The sequence below is a fragment of the Oikopleura dioica genome, chromosome 1, assembly GCF_907165135.1.
Source record: "Oikopleura dioica chromosome 1, OKI2018_I68_1.0, whole genome shotgun sequence".
NCBI classification, from domain to species: Eukaryota; Metazoa; Chordata; class Appendicularia; order Copelata; family Oikopleuridae; genus Oikopleura; species Oikopleura dioica.
Genome location: NC_137291.1, coordinates 1,777,715 through 1,792,242, shown reverse-complemented (window position 1 = coordinate 1,792,242; position 14,528 = coordinate 1,777,715). Strand labels below are relative to the sequence as shown.

The 14,528-nt window shown below is 39.5% G+C and overlaps 5 protein-coding genes across 5 annotated transcripts; 2 read left to right on the top strand and 3 right to left on the bottom strand.

Annotated features, from left to right (window-relative positions):
- Positions 1-434: 434 nt before the first annotated feature.
- LOC145711284 (synaptotagmin-7-like) lies at positions 435-1,609 on the top strand. The gene is made up of 8 exons (XM_081789009.1): positions 435-498; positions 555-648; positions 690-778; positions 842-922; positions 969-1,083; positions 1,124-1,323; positions 1,368-1,429; positions 1,477-1,609. Exons 1-8 carry the CDS (start codon positions 439-441, stop codon positions 1,529-1,531), a joined length of 756 nt encoding a protein of 251 aa, XP_081645135.1. The 5' UTR covers positions 435-438; the 3' UTR covers positions 1,532-1,609.
- Positions 1,610-3,849: 2,240 nt separating this feature from the next.
- LOC145711433 (uncharacterized) lies at positions 3,850-8,180 on the top strand. Its single transcript, XM_081789126.1, has 7 exons — positions 3,850-3,966; positions 5,206-5,925; positions 6,109-6,332; positions 6,747-6,938; positions 7,559-7,759; positions 7,806-7,868; positions 7,919-8,180. The coding sequence occupies exons 1-7, from the start codon at positions 3,933-3,935 to the stop codon at positions 7,994-7,996; spliced, it is 1,512 nt and encodes a 503-aa protein (XP_081645252.1). The 5' UTR covers positions 3,850-3,932; the 3' UTR covers positions 7,997-8,180.
- A 1,412-nt stretch (positions 8,181-9,592) lies between these two features.
- On the bottom strand, positions 9,593-10,770 carry LOC145707109 (uncharacterized). Its single transcript, XM_081784596.1, has 3 exons — positions 10,617-10,770; positions 10,349-10,574; positions 9,593-10,305 (listed from the first exon to the last, which is right to left on the bottom strand). Exons 1-3 carry the CDS (start codon positions 10,725-10,727, stop codon positions 9,998-10,000), a joined length of 645 nt encoding a protein of 214 aa, XP_081640722.1. The 5' UTR covers positions 10,728-10,770; the 3' UTR covers positions 9,593-9,997.
- Positions 10,771-12,106: 1,336 nt separating this feature from the next.
- LOC145707293 (uncharacterized) lies at positions 12,107-13,285 on the bottom strand. The gene is made up of 3 exons (XM_081784801.1): positions 13,132-13,285; positions 12,864-13,089; positions 12,107-12,820 (listed from the first exon to the last, which is right to left on the bottom strand). The coding sequence occupies exons 1-3, from the start codon at positions 13,240-13,242 to the stop codon at positions 12,513-12,515; spliced, it is 645 nt and encodes a 214-aa protein (XP_081640927.1). The 5' UTR covers positions 13,243-13,285; the 3' UTR covers positions 12,107-12,512.
- A 60-nt stretch (positions 13,286-13,345) lies between these two features.
- Positions 13,346-14,206, bottom strand: LOC145711432 (uncharacterized). Its single transcript, XM_081789125.1, has 2 exons — positions 14,131-14,206; positions 13,346-13,996 (listed from the first exon to the last, which is right to left on the bottom strand). Exons 1-2 carry the CDS (start codon positions 14,134-14,136, stop codon positions 13,346-13,348), a joined length of 657 nt encoding a protein of 218 aa, XP_081645251.1. The 5' UTR covers positions 14,137-14,206.
- Positions 14,207-14,528: the final 322 nt, after the last annotated feature.

Here is a 14,528-nt window from a genome sequence, read left to right as displayed (position 1 = left end):
AAATTCAGGCCAAAGAAAGAGCATTCAAATAAAGAAAATGACTCATTTTCAAGATAAAAAATGATGAAAATAAGGGTGTCACGATGATAATTTCAGTTTTCCCATTATTGAACGCTTTGATTAGACAAAATCAAGGGCTGACTAACACTGGGTCGACGGAAGAGTCTGGGGGTATTCTGGGAAAAATAACTGCCGGAATACAGTCAGTTACTGAAACAATCAATGACATCGTAAAATTTCTTTGGACGTTAACAATTTAACTAGTATTATTTTGTAGAAAGATCAACAGAAGAATTATGGACTCGGGACGATCAAATTCAGCCTTGCTTATGATTTCTCAAGCTCCACATTTATAGTCAGGGTCAATAATCGCGCCGAACTTTTGTTACAGAAAAAAATTTCTGAAGCAAAAATTGATGACCCAAAAAAGTCAAAATTATGAAAGCGGACAAAATTCCTGCCATGGACATTTCCGGAACCTCAGATCCGTTTGTCAAAGTACAGTCGCCATCAGCGCTCTCATTCAGTAAGATCACCCCTTCACCATAATTCAGGTTTGCTTGCTTCCCGATAAGAAAAACAAACTGGAGACAAAAGTGCGGAGAAAAACACTGAATCCTCAATGGAATGAGTCCTTAGTATTTCAAAGTATCTTTTAAAAATGGATGTTTTCCTTTATAAAATTCTAGATTATCCTTTTGAGAAGATCTCTCAGCGAGTACTGTATCTTCAGATGATGGATTGGGATCGGTTCTCAAGAAATGATCCGATAGGAGAGGTATTTACTGATATGAAAAAGGCTTTTTTGTCGAAAATTTGGTCCGATTCTACCAATTTTCAGGTCTTTGTACAACTCAATCGAGTCCATCTATCCTCCGATCCACAAACATTCACAGAGCCTCTCGCTCCCTGCACAGCCACGGTAAGAAATCGCTTTGAAAGGCAATAGAAAAATGATGGATGTTTAGCAAAAACGCGGGCAGTTGTTGATCTCGCTGATGTACGTCCCCCTGGAGGGCCGTCTCGTCTTGGGAATCATCAAAGGATCAAATCTTCGCGCGATGGACCTCAACGGCTCATCAGGTATTAACCAGTTTCTCTCCGTTTGTCTAACCCACCCAAGATCCGTATACGAAAATTTGGCTGCATCATCGAGGCCAAAGAACGGAGAAGAAAAAGACGGCGGTGAAGAAAAACACCTTGAACCCGGAATTCAACGAGCAATTTGAGTTTTATATCCCGATGGAGAAGCTGAAAGATTACACGCTGGAAGTGATTGTAATGGACAAGGATAGAATCGGAAGAAACGAATGCATCGGAAAGGTAAAAATTAAGGGAGTCATTCTGATATTGGCTATTTTTTTCAGGTGATTCTTGGCCACAAGGGAAGTTCATTAGAGCGACAACACTGGCGAGATATGATTTCAAGGTTAATCAATTATTTAAAATCCAATTATTTTTTCAATATCTTCTCAGTCCAAAACTGCCGTCGTCGCAATGGCACGTACTCAAGCTCTCCAAGTCGAACTGAACATAGAATTGATCGTCAACGAATCAAACCCAATCCAACATTTCCGTGATCTGTATGCCAAAATATACTTATTTGCAAATTTTGAACCCTTGTGTTATCTTTTCTTTTGGTGAGATATTTTCGTTGAACGGTTGATAAAACTGTTTCGTATAAACATTTCTGGTAAAAGAAAGATGAGCTGTCCAAAATCAAGAAAAACCTAAATTTCGGTTTTGAACAAATCCGAGATTTTAAGCTACGCGTTGAAAAACGGAACCCATGACCGCCGAGTTACCGGCCGTGCTCCACGCAGCCCTTTTCCGGTAATTCAGGATTTTCGAGTTATTCAGCGAATATTTGTGGTCTTTTATTTGAGCTCATCTTTTTCAAAGAGGTTTCTTATTTGATTTTCTCACTCAACTTGCAGTGAAGTTAGGCAGCGCTTTGTCACAAAAACTATTCATTAAAAAAATGTCATCGGAGAGAAGATATTCTATTAAATACATCACAAACTCGCAAAATGCCTATCACGAGACTGTTAATTATGCGTCTCAATCAGGTAGCAGAAAGTTTTTTGTCCTCTTAAAACTAAAAGCAATTATTGAGATATTGAAATGCTGAAAAAATCGATCGATCTGCTTAAAAATGACCTTAAAAAAGAACGTGACTTTCGACTTCATGGAGAGCTCGAGAATGACAGAAAAATTCTTTTGGTAAAGGAACAATTTGAGAAAAAAATTTCTTCTGAGCGCCAAGAACAAAAAGAGACAGTCAAAGCATTGAGCGAGAAGATTGAGGATCTTAAGCAACAAAATAATCTCAAACAGAAAAAAATTGATGATCTTGAAACAAGAATCAGTGGGCAAAACTCGAAAATTGTCGTGTTGGAAATGCATCTCAACAATATTGAGCAAATAACCGACGAGTATAAATCAACTTTTAATGGGAAGCTTGATATTCTCGAGCAAAAACACGCCTCATCGAAAAAAGAACATGAGCAACAAAGAGTGATGATATTAAAAGCAAATGAAAATTTAGAAAAAATCAATATCAAAATAGCTGAAGGGATAAAAGAGCATGAGCGGAAAATCACAAAACTTTTTGACGATTCGGAAACTCAAGAAGCTCAACTGAAGATCTTGAGGAAAATCAAGCTAAAACAACACGAAAGAGTTTACATTATCGAGAAATTTCTTCTTGGTGAAAATTCGAGCGTGTGTCATCAGGCGAAAGATATAAATCTTTTTCTTACTGCCCTCGAAGCTGGGATTGATAACTTAAAGTTCAAAGCATTCTTCGGAGATGATCCTTTTGGCAAAAATTATTTTAAAGACATCGAAGAATTTCCTAAAGTCTTTTATGTGCCGAAAAAATATTTCAAAGAACCCTCTACGTGTATTGAAAGGAACGATTATGCATTCGAGCTTTACATAAAAGAAGAAGAGCCATATTTTATTGTTTTGTTTGCGTTGCAAACTCCGCTTAATACTTATCTCGAAATACACTCATCGCTGGATGAATACTACGAGACTTCTTTGGTCTCTTTGAAGGATGAAGACATTCCAAGTAATATCTTTGAATTTCAACTCTTTATCGACAAAGATCATTTTGACCAAGAACTTATCACTTTTACTGTTTCATTCACAGAGAAGACAATTGAAGAATAGAACTTATTAAGGCATAACAATATTGTGATTATTCGTGAAATTTAGAAGAAATAAACAATGTTGAATCTGAATCGTGCGCATTGACAAACGTAACACTTGTTTTACATAAGCAAAGTCTATTATGACAACTAACGGGCCACTCTTTTAACAAAAATATAGAAATCCAAAAGGTCCGTTTAGAAAAGCCTCAGAAGGCTTGATTTAATTTAATAAGACAAAGTTGATTTTTCACGCGACGATGAATAAAGCGAAAATTTTAGTTTTTAATAAATCATCAAGGAAATTTAATTTGTAGCCGTTAAATTTCTCGCTTTCAAGTTTATCAATGATATCGTACTGAAATTTTTCTAGAAGAAGGATAAGGAAACCAGAACTCACTAAATCTGTCTGTATTTATGAATTATAATTTCCTTGTAAGATAGATAATCCTTCAAAATGCTAGTTTAGTGTGTGTCGCTTAACAGAACTAAATCCAAGAGATGTAGATTTTAAATGCCCCGCAATCGTGTAAACCTTTAGCAAAGCCATTCTTAGCAGCTCAGAATTTGTCAGTATGCCCCTAGGTGCTCATTTGGTGCTTTTTGTGTCCCTTCACCGCGTCGGTGGTGCTCCGCGAGGTGGCGCGCCGGAGCCGCCCGGACGGTTTCTGTGCTGCTCCACCACCGTAAAAGTAGGAAAAATTACGCCAAGCGCTTCTTTTTTTGTTAGTTTTGTATATTTGAAAGAAAAAGAGAACAGGAACTAATCAGAAGAAGATGAAGTTGGTTGCTGGACTTTCGTTTCTAGCAGGTAAAAAATAAGATACACCATTTTTTTCTTCAATTATTTAATATTTTTTCTCGAAATTTATTTGTTTTTCTATAAAATAAAGACAATTTGACATGTTTTATTAAAAAAAACCTTGAAAAAGCCCAAAATAAGGCAAAAATCACGACTTTTGGTTAAAAAATGAATTTGGACGCTACACCCTTAAGAAAATTATCAAGAAAAAATTCATTTTAAGAGTTCTTGTTCCATTTTTTAATCTTACTATAGAATTTTCTTTTTTGCCAAATCGAATCAATCGAAATTATTGCTATTTTGATGATTGAACCGTAGTCTGTGGTCATAAAACTAATAATGTCTTAAAATCTTTGCTCACTTTCAAAAGAGACATTTCAACTTGTTCTAAAACGTGCAAACTTTGTACTCTATACAACCACGTGACGGCCATGTCAACCCGGTTAAAACTCGCCCGCTCTAAGTTGCGGGGATTAAGCGGGTGGCAAACCGAGTTCCCTCGAAAACAGCAGAAAGTCCAGTTAGGGTCACTCATCTGCGGATTCGTTCAATTATGAAAGCACGTGGAAATTCGATTATTGCATGCTTATAAATGATTAGGATGATTTGCAAGAGATTGAAATTCTTGAGAAAATTCTAATAAGAATTACAAAATGACTCACCAGCTCTTTGCAAGAAATTCCTTTTTTGTATCGAAAATTCGGAGTTTTAAATTAAAATATTTTTATTGCAAAATTCTTACCTCGATTATATTCTGGCCATTTTCGTAAAAACGGGAAATGCCGCAAGTTTCCGAGAAGTCTATTTACAAAGTTACGTGAACAGAATCATGTCAGTCAAAATATCAGTTATGTAAGATTCTTGAGTGGACATTTAACGCGGTCTAAGATTTCGCGGTCTGATATTTTGACTAGTAGCTGTCGCGTAATTAATTTGATTTATTGCCAGCTATCTTCTTAGCTCGAGCCGGGCAAATTGCGAAATATTATTTTTTAGAGAATTTTCGCTAAAGTGATTTTTTTTTCACGATTTCGAGAATTTTAAATGCAATGAGCAGCTCAAAATTCTGAAATTTGAGCAGCGGAATCACGCCAAATGATTTGAGGGCTAATCGGTGAATTTCACGAAGCCAAGCTGTTTTAATTTGATGGATCGCTCAATTTTTAAGTGGGGAGACTCAAGTTATCAAGATTTTAACCCAAAAAGAGGGATTCTAGAGAGCTGGACATTGACTAACAGAATTTTAAGGAGCACAAGCAGCTATTGATGCCCAAGCAACAAATGTCGATGTCTACAAAACCCGTGGAACTCGACTTTTCTTCAACTGGGATGTCGCTGGTTCCGACAGCGTCGACAGCTGGGATGTCATCGTCACCGACCAGGATGGAAAGAGAGCAGGAAGCGTCAAGTTCGATAAGAAAAGAGATAATTCTATCAACATCGATCGACTCAAAACCCACCGAAAATACGATGTCACTTTGATCCCCCGATCCGGCTCTGAGACTGGAACCCCAACTTCCTTCTCCGCCTGGACCTCCCCACAGCCAGTTCAAAACGTCATCACTGTCGCCCGATACGCCAGTACCGTTTGGGTAGAATGGCAACCAGCAGACAACCGACAGGGAGAAACACCAGACCAGTACGTCATCACCAATGTAGACGATTCCAGCGAGAGATATTTCACTAGCGACACGAATCTTCAAATCGTCCTCGGAAAAGGCGTTTCTCGAAAATACATGGTCCAAGCCGCCGCGTGCGACGATTGCGAAAACCCATTCAACGACGCTTGGTCCAAGCCCTTTGAATTCGAAGTCACTTCACTCCCACCAAAGCCCACTGGACTCACTGTTGTCGAAGAAAACATCCGAGATTGGGAACGAGCCGATGTCCTCCTCGCTTGGGACTCGCCAAGTCAAGAATATGATTCAGGAATGGCTCTCAGAAAATATTTTCATGCTGCTAGCTCTGGCAGGTGGCCCGTCACGTGGGCTTGTTCGGTGATAAGACGGACAAATTGAATAGAAGAGACGGCAAATGTGATGATTTATCACTGATGAAAGATACAAATCATATCTTTCGATTTCCATTGCCAAGTTTATTTTTTAACAAATTTTCGATTCGAAAAATCCCAATTCTGAAAGCCAAACTAAGTCAAGATCGAGTACTCTCCCAACACTCCCCAGGGCTTCACCAAGTCCCCCACCTTCTTCCCCGGCGCCTGGACCTCCCAGACCAATATTGAGGGACTATACCAAAACGTCGTCTACACTGTTTCCGTCCGATTCGTCCTCAACGACATCGAAGGTCCTTCCGAAACCATCTCCGTCGCCATCGCCGATGCCGAGTCCAACTTCCCAAAACAACAGAATTGCCAGGTAATAAAGAGGAAAGATAGAGCGATAAAGCGCGATTAAGAAACCAGCACTCGGTAGTATTTGCATAAGCGAGGCCGCAAATGACGAGTTGAAATGATCTAACCAACGTTTGATGTTGATAGCCCAAATTGAGTGTGACAGGCTTATGAAAATTTCACGTGAACCTTTTCTTTTTTTGAACTCCAGAAAATTGAATTTAAAAAAAAGAAGGATAAAATTTGTGAAAAAATCTGCCCATTTTTCGAAGGTTTTTATATTTTTCTTTTAATTTATTTTCAAATTAGATTTTGAAGTTGTTTTTGACAATATCTTTCTGATGATAAGGTTAATTGATCCTACTTTTCTCATTATTTTCCTCAAGAACAATCTACTCTACGATCTGTTTGATGCTCCAACTAACGATTAACTCTTCAGGTTCCAACCTATCTCCGACCCGAAAACCTCCGCGTCAAGCGTGACATCTTCGGCTCAACCTCAATGAAAGTGTCCTGGGATCATCCCCGAGCAAAGAAGCCAGAAAACGGATACCGCCTCGTCTTTGCCCCGTTCACTCCAGTCACCGCGCAAAAACCGTGGTTCCAGGATATTGACAGAAACAGCAATGAGGTAACTAATGACTGGGATTTGGTGGGTGTAAATAGACATGACTGCTTATTTTATGTGAAGCGCGTGTTTTTACTAAACGCGGCTTATTGAGAGTTTTTTGTAGCTTGAAAGATTTGAGATGTTTTTGAAACATTTAGATTTTTACTGGGTATGTTTAAACCTTTATTCTCAGTTAAATAGCCTTTGTTAAACATGTCATTTTTAACCAATTCTTCTACCATGCGATCTTGATCTTGGGCCGCTTCCGGGGGCAAAAATAGCAGCCAATACAGAGCCAGCGATTATAGCTAGAATGATGATCAAGGCACATAGATTGTAACCATTGCAACACTTCTTCTGCTTCGGTTCTGCTTGAGTAGGAGAATTTGCTTGCTGACTTGCATTTTCTCTCCCCCCGTCATTCGTATCTCTATATTCACAAGAAAATTATTTGGTCAATAAATAAAGTTACCGGGAACCGGGGTCAACGTTTATTTCCATGCCGATCTTTCTCGGAGTTGAGTCGTTTTTTGACGCAAAATCCGGCGCAAGTTGTATGGGATAAGGGTGCTCGTAAATTTTGCCCTTTAAAAATGAGAACAAAATCCGTTCTGAACTTTGTTTTATTTTCTTTTTTCTAGTTCGAGGTTTCCGGCCCAAGCTACGACCCATACGATGAATACACCGTTTCCGTCATCGCCCTCCACGACGAGCAACTTTCTGCCCCTCAATCACCAGACTTCATCGCCTCCACTTTCACCGGCACCAAGATCCAGAACGAGCGAAATACTGACTTCATCGCTCCAGATGCCTGCTGCGGAAATCATAAATACAGCTCCAAGGTAAAAAAATCATCCCTTTTTCGGCTCAAAAACGGGTAAATTCTAGATGCAAGAATGCTGCGGTGGCAATCTCTACGATGTCGATAATGTCAACACTGCCTGCTGCGGGGTAAGTCCAAATACTCTTCCTTGATTTCAGAGAACTTATTTTTCTCCTAGTCATCTACCTACTCCCCTGCCACAGAAAAATGCTGCTCCGGGGGCTTCCTCGTCGCCAGCTCTGCTCGATGCCCTTGAAACCCTGCAGTTATCAATGCGATGAAAATTGACAATCTGAAAATAATTCTCCCCTGTACAAATTCCCCTTCTTTTTACTAATATGTATCCAACAACCCAACAATCGCAGTCACAAGTGATGGAATAATTTTGCGAATTACTGGCCAGTACTATCTCTATTCTATTCCAGAAATAAAATTTTACAAGAAAAGAAAGAGGACTTCTTTGAACCCGGATGAAATCAGAATTGAGAAAAAAGAAAGCGGTGACGTTTTCACGTAATCAAATTAGATAATATCGGTTTTCTACAAATCGAAAATTTTAGGGTGCGAAAAGATGGAAGTTAACGGAAGTCGTGTCAGAGAAATTGTCGCGAAACCGCAGCTTCGCGCTTTTATCTAGAATTTTTTAACCTCGCGCCGTTTATTTTCAAAGAGACTGTTTCAAGCGTGATGATTTATTTGATGTAATGATTGTCAACAGAATTTAGTAAAGTCGGCATTTTTTACGTCATGCAAAAGTTTCGCTAGGGTAAGAACTCCAAGAATCGGAATGAAAATAGTCCCTATCGGATCAGAATTGTGATTGAACTCAAAGACGAATTTGAATACCAGCAAAGCGATGACAAACAAAAACAAAATGCTGTTTGTGACGATTTTACATTCTTTCGAGCAGCATTTTTTCGAGTTCTCTTCAGTTGAAGGGGTATTTACTTCTTGGTCATCATTTTGTTCCTCTTCATTTCGTTGCCTTTCATTTGTGTCAAGAAGAGGGACATCTATGTCAATACTGACTTGTCTTTATGAAAAAAGTTTTATTTATAATAATAATTAAAGAATGTTACCCTTGACCAAGAAGCTGACCGTCATCAACGAGCTCTTGATCTGTGTCGATAAGAGAAACATCCTTTTCTTGGCCTGATCTTTCGTTAGTGCAATTTTCTTCCTCTTTCATAATTTCTCGTGTTTCTGTTCATTTGTTCTCCAAAAGAGAACTACTCAAATAAGATCGTAACAAAGAATGATTTGGAGAATGACGTCAAGGTCCAATCATCGCCTTGCCCGCTGTCAAAGAAACAGAGTCGTTAAAAAATTCTTAGAAAATTTTATTAAAAATTCTTATCAAAATTTAATCATTGAGAAATAAAAATACAGTCGGAGTCCAAAATAAGGGACACCAAGATAAGGGACTTTTTGGCTCAAAATGCCGAAAATCAGCGGCAGAAAAAAATCCAATTTAAGGGACTTTCTGAGATTAGTAAGCTTTTTCGGTTAGCTGAGAGCCAATAAATGGTATCAATAACCTTGATTTCAACCAGTTTTGCCGCAAACTGAAGTGATTTCCCTTTCAGAATATGGTTTCCTCTTTCAAAAATGTCATAAAAGCAAGAAAAACAATGACTTCAGCTTATTTTGCCGCAAAAAATATACTTTGAAAAAATTTGGCAGGGACATATTTTTTGCTTTGATGACCCAATTTAAGGGACTTTTTTCGAAAATTTTGGAGCAAAAAAAGTCCCTTATTTTGGACTCCGACTGTATATAAAGGCGAAAATCATGAGTTTTTGGCTGCATTATCATTGATAATTTATCAACACCAATAAACAAGACACGATAGTTATTTTATTTTGGTGTAATGTCGACAGATCGAACAAGGATTTCAAGCTCATCGTTGTCAGGGAAAATTTCGTTTCGCACAGAATAGACATTATTAGTAATTCCTTGGACTCCGACCAAACTGTTGCAGACCAAGTTTCCTCGTCTCCAGCTCAGGACGCCAGGATGGTAAGGAGCGTTTCTGATGAAATCTCTCGTCTGTTCGTTTTCAACAGCGCTCAGACTTCCATCAGAATGGCAACTAGCGCCAGATCTTTTGATGCAGTTTTCTTTCGACCATCGACAAAGACCGTATTCTTGGCCTTCTTCGTACATGAAGCCTTGATTGTAGTTGCCGACAATGATTAGTCGCTCGTATTCTTCGTTGAGTTCCGAAGCCTATTTTGGCTCTAGAATTGAATCTACTCTATTTGGTGTTCAAAATTTTGAGCCGTTCCTTGATCCATTTAGCATGTCCAGTCAAAACTTCATAGCTGTCGCTTCCATGGCTGGATGAAGTGCTTGAAATAGGATCGTTTGTTGTTGGATACTTGTTGATCTCAAAATCGCATTCGAGTTGGTTCCATGCAGGGGTGCTCAAAGAACCATCGTCTTTCAAAACTGGTCGCTCGACACCAGGCATGTAGAGCTCGGTTCTAGCGCGACAGATGGATGGTCCGTTTTCCCACCAGCTGATTCGATCGGAGAATCGAACATCAGATTCTCCATTCGTTCCTGAAAAAACGTAGAATGATTAACCCTCTTTGAAAATCCTTACCTAGGTAAGTCAAAGAGTAATCATCCTCGACAATCGTGCTAGTAAAATCTCGATCTTCAGTGAAAGTTTTCTGAGGACCGGGAGTCCAGAAGTACTCTTCTCCGTAGCCGTTTCTAGCGCAAATATTTTCCGGCCAATTGTCGAAAGCGCAGCCTTGATCTTCGTCACACAAGCACGGGCTTCCTAATTTCGCGTTAACTTCAACTGAGTCCATGCATCGAGCATTCTAGAAGAAATAAAGATTCTAGAAAAAATGAAAAATGGAAACCTTGACTCGTTTGTTGACTGGTACGAAACCATCGACCAAGTTGTTTCGGCTGACCCATGGAATTCTAGCAGTCAAGGTTGTCGAACTGATATCCCACTCGAAGAACGTCATGTCAGCATGGCAAGCTTGGCAGGAGAACGGGAAGCATCTTCGTGACTCTTGTGCCCGATTTAGAAAGAAGACTTGAATATTGAGCTAGGCTCTTATCTTGACTCTAGAATGATTCGAGATCGGTTCCTATAGCGCCATCTTCCTCGTCGCCAGCTCTGCTCGATGCCCTTGAAACCCTGCAGTTATCAATGCGATGAAAATTGACAATCTGAAAATAATTCTCCCCTGTACAAATTCCCCTTCTTTTTACTAATATGTATCCAACAACCCAACAATCGCAGTCACAAGTGATGGAATAATTTTGCGAATTACTGGCCAGTACTATCTCTATTCTATTCCAGAAATAAAATTTTACAAGAAAAGAAAGAGGACTTCTTTGAACCCGGATGAAATCAGAATTGAGAAAAAAGAAAGCGGTGACGTTTTCACGTAATCAAATTAGATAATATCGGTTTTCTACAAATCGAAAATTTTAGGGTGCGAAAAGATGGAAGTTAACGGAAGTCGTGTCAGAGAAATTGTCGCGAAACCGCAGCTTCGCGCTTTTATCTAGAATTTTTTAACCTCGCGCCGTTTATTTTCAAAGAGACTGTTTCAAGCGTGATGATTTTATTTGATGTAATGATTGTCAACAGAATTTAGTAAAGTCGGCATTTTTTACGTCATGCAAAAGTTTCGCTAGGGTAAGAACTCCAAGAATCGGAATGAAAATAGTCCCTATCGGATCAGAATTGTGATTGAACTCAAAGACGAATTTGAATACCAGCAAAGCGATGACAAACAAAAACAAAATGCTGTTTGTGACGATTTTACATTCTTTCGAGCAGCATTTTTTCGAGTTCTCTTCAGTTGAAGGGGTATTTACTTCTTGGTCATCATTTTGTTCCTCTTCATTTCGTTGCCTTTCATTTGTGTCAAGAAGAGGGACATCTATGTCAATACTGACTTGTCTTTATGAAAAAAGTTTTATTTATAATAATAATTAAAGAATGTTACCCTTGACCAAGAAGCTGACCGTCATCAACGAGCTCTTGATCTGTGTCGATAAGAGAAACATCCTTTTCTTGGCCTGATCTTTCGTTAGTGCAATTTTCTTCCTCTTTCATAATTTCTCGTGTTTCTGTTCATTTGTTCTCCAAAAGAGAACTACTCAAATAAGATCGTAACAAAGAATGATTTGGAGAATGACGTCAAGGTCCAATCATCGCCTTGCCCGCTGTCAAAGAAACAGAGTCGTTAAAAAATTCTTAGAAAATTTTATTAAAAATTCTTATCAAAATTTAATCATTGAGAAATAAAAATATATAAAGGCGAAAATCATGAGTTTTTGGCTGCATTATCATTGATAATTTATCAACACCAATAAACAAGACACGATAGTTATTTTATTTTGGTGTAATGTCGACAGATCGAACAAGGATTTCAAGCTCATCGTTGTCAGGGAAAATTTCGTTTCGCACAGAATAGACATTATTAGTAATTCCTTGGACTCCGACCAAACTGTTGCAGACCAAGTTTCCTCGTCTCCAGCTCAGGACGCCAGGATGGTAAGGAGCGTTTCTGATGAAATCTCTCGTCTGTTCGTTTTCAACAGCGCTCAGACTTCCATCAGAATGGCAACTAGCGCCAGATCTTTTGATGCAGTTTTCTTTCGACCATCGACAAAGACCGTATTCTTGGCCTTCTTCGTACATGAAGCCTTGATTGTAGTTGCCGACAATGATTAGTCGCTCGTATTCTTCGTTGAGTTCCGAAGCCTATTTTGGCTCTAGAATTGAATCTACTCTATTTGGTGTTCAAAATTTTGAGCCGTTCCTTGATCCATTTAGCATGTCCAGTCAAAACTTCATAGCTGTCGCTTCCATGGCTGGATGAAGTGCTTGAAATAGGATCGTTTGTTGTTGGATACTTGTTGATCTCAAAATCGCATTCGAGTTGGTTCCATGCAGGGGTGCTCAAAGAACCATCGTCTTTCAAAACTGGTCGCTCGACACCAGGCATGTAGAGCTCGGTTCTAGCGCGACAGATGGATGGTCCGTTTTCCCACCAGCTGATTCGATCGGAGAATCGAACATCAGATTCTCCATTCGTTCCTGAAAAAACGTAGAATGATTAACCCTCTTTGAAAATCCTTACCTAGGTAAGTCAAAGAGTAATCATCCTCGACAATCGTGCTAGTAAAATCTCGATCTTCAGTGAAAGTTTTCTGAGGACCGGGAGTCCAGAAGTACTCTTCTCCGTAGCCGTTTCTAGCGCAAATATTTTCCGGCCAATTGTCGAAAGCGCAGCCTTGATCTTCGTCACACAAGCACGGGCTTCCTAATTTCGCGTTAACTTCAACTGAGTCCATGCATCGAGCATTCTAGAAGAAATAAAGATTCTAGAAAAAATGAAAAATGGAAACCTTGACTCGTTTGTTGACTGGTACGAAACCATCGACCAAGTTGTTTCGGCTGACCCATGGAATTCTAGCAGTCAAGGTTGTCGAACTGATATCCCACTCGAAGAACGTCATGTCAGCATGGCAAGCTTGGCAGGAGAACGGGAAGCATCTTCGTGACTCTTGTGCCCGATTTAGAAAGAAGACTTGAATATTGAGCTAGGCTCTTATCTTGACTCTAGAATGATTCGAGATCGGTTCCTATAGCGCCATCAATAGTTCTGGTCTGAATTTCCGGTCGACAAACTCCGGAATCCGGACAGCTCGACCAATCGGAGACTGAGGATTCGGGAGTTGTTGTGGTCGTTGTTGTCGTCGTAGTTGTTGTTGTGGTGGTTGTAGTCGTCGTTGTTGAGACTTCAGAGCATTCTCGAAGATCAGGAACCCATCGGAAGGAAAGCTCTGGGGAGACTTGAGGGCGGTTTTTGACGCAGCGATGGCGGAATTCAGGAGAGTCAATTCCCAAATTTTTGCATTTGACAAACGTCGTTTTCGGAGTAATGTAATCTTGGTTCTCTTTGTCGAAGATAGACCGCTTCTGTCTAAAGTAATAGTCTTCGTGAAGTGGGCAGCCCCGAGTTTCAGCAGTAGCGCAGCCGAGTTTTGGCACCATTTCTCCATCAGTGATTCGGACAGCGAATCGGTGTTTCTTGTAGTCGATGCAGCGGACTTTGCATTTGTAGTTATTCGGGACAATACCGCTGGAGATCTTGGGGAGATTTTTTGATCGAGGAAGGCCGAAGCATGGTTGCATAAGTTCGAGGCCATCGGCTTCGAGGGTTGACAGGTCAAAACCCTTGGTTGTTGATAAAAGTAAGGAGATAGAGAGCTTTGAATGGATTAAAATGAATAATTAAATTAAAAAATTCAGGAAGGAAAGATTTCTAGATCTGATATAACGATATTTTTAATGATTTTTGCTTAATAATTTATATTTTTTTGAAGATATATTTCGATCCAGGCCTTCATCTTTTTTAAGTCTTCGTTTTTATCTCTTGAAAAAAAATCAAATTTTTTTCCAAACCCGTTCTCGCGTATCGGAGAGCTGCGTAAAAATGATCAGGCGCAGCGGGGGTGCACGCTTATCAATCGAAACGGTGCTGATCGGATTGGCTCCCGATCTGTGTTTTGGATAATCGCTTGGTACACGTCAGGACGGCCCGATCGTTAGTTTTGGGTTCAGATCGGCTGATACGCAATCTTGTGTTTTACTATTTGATACACCAATCTGTGGCGGTGTTAATTGACAATTGTGCATTTTTTTTGAATTCGAGATTATGTTGCAATTTTTCCTTTGACGAGCTTTTTCTTTGGATTCTTGCCAGAAACAAGAAGACCATAAAATCCGTGCAGAATGATCA

Excerpts from the sequence above, each read along its gene's own strand:
- LOC145707293 (XM_081784801.1), bottom strand. The coding sequence starts at position 13,242 with ATGACGTTCTTCGAGTGGGATATCAGTTCGACAACCTTGACTGCTAGA. Across the intron at positions 13,090-13,131 it reads CAGTCAACAAACGAGTCAAG|AATGCTCGATGCATGGACTC; the intron begins GTTTCCATTTTT and ends TATTTCTTCTAG. Across the intron at positions 12,821-12,863 it reads TTACTCTTTGACTTACCTAG|GAACGAATGGAGAATCTGAT; the intron begins GTAAGGATTTTC and ends ACGTTTTTTCAG.
- LOC145707109 (XM_081784596.1), bottom strand. The coding sequence starts at position 10,727 with ATGACGTTCTTCGAGTGGGATATCAGTTCGACAACCTTGACTGCTAGA. Across the intron at positions 10,575-10,616 it reads CAGTCAACAAACGAGTCAAG|AATGCTCGATGCATGGACTC; the intron begins GTTTCCATTTTT and ends TATTTCTTCTAG. Across the intron at positions 10,306-10,348 it reads TTACTCTTTGACTTACCTAG|GAACGAATGGAGAATCTGAT; the intron begins GTAAGGATTTTC and ends ACGTTTTTTCAG.
- LOC145711284 (XM_081789009.1), top strand. The coding sequence starts at position 439 with ATGAAAGCGGACAAAATTCCTGCCATGGACATTTCCGGAACCTCAGAT. Across the intron at positions 1,084-1,123 it reads GGACCTCAACGGCTCATCAG|ATCCGTATACGAAAATTTGG; the intron begins GTATTAACCAGT and ends AACCCACCCAAG. Across the intron at positions 1,430-1,476 it reads TGGCGAGATATGATTTCAAG|TCCAAAACTGCCGTCGTCGC; the intron begins GTTAATCAATTA and ends ATATCTTCTCAG.
- LOC145711433 (XM_081789126.1), top strand. The coding sequence starts at position 3,933 with ATGAAGTTGGTTGCTGGACTTTCGTTTCTAGCAG. Across the intron at positions 3,967-5,205 it reads TGGACTTTCGTTTCTAGCAG|GAGCACAAGCAGCTATTGAT; the intron begins GTAAAAAATAAG and ends CAGAATTTTAAG. Across the intron at positions 6,939-7,558 it reads TTGACAGAAACAGCAATGAG|TTCGAGGTTTCCGGCCCAAG; the intron begins GTAACTAATGAC and ends TCTTTTTTCTAG.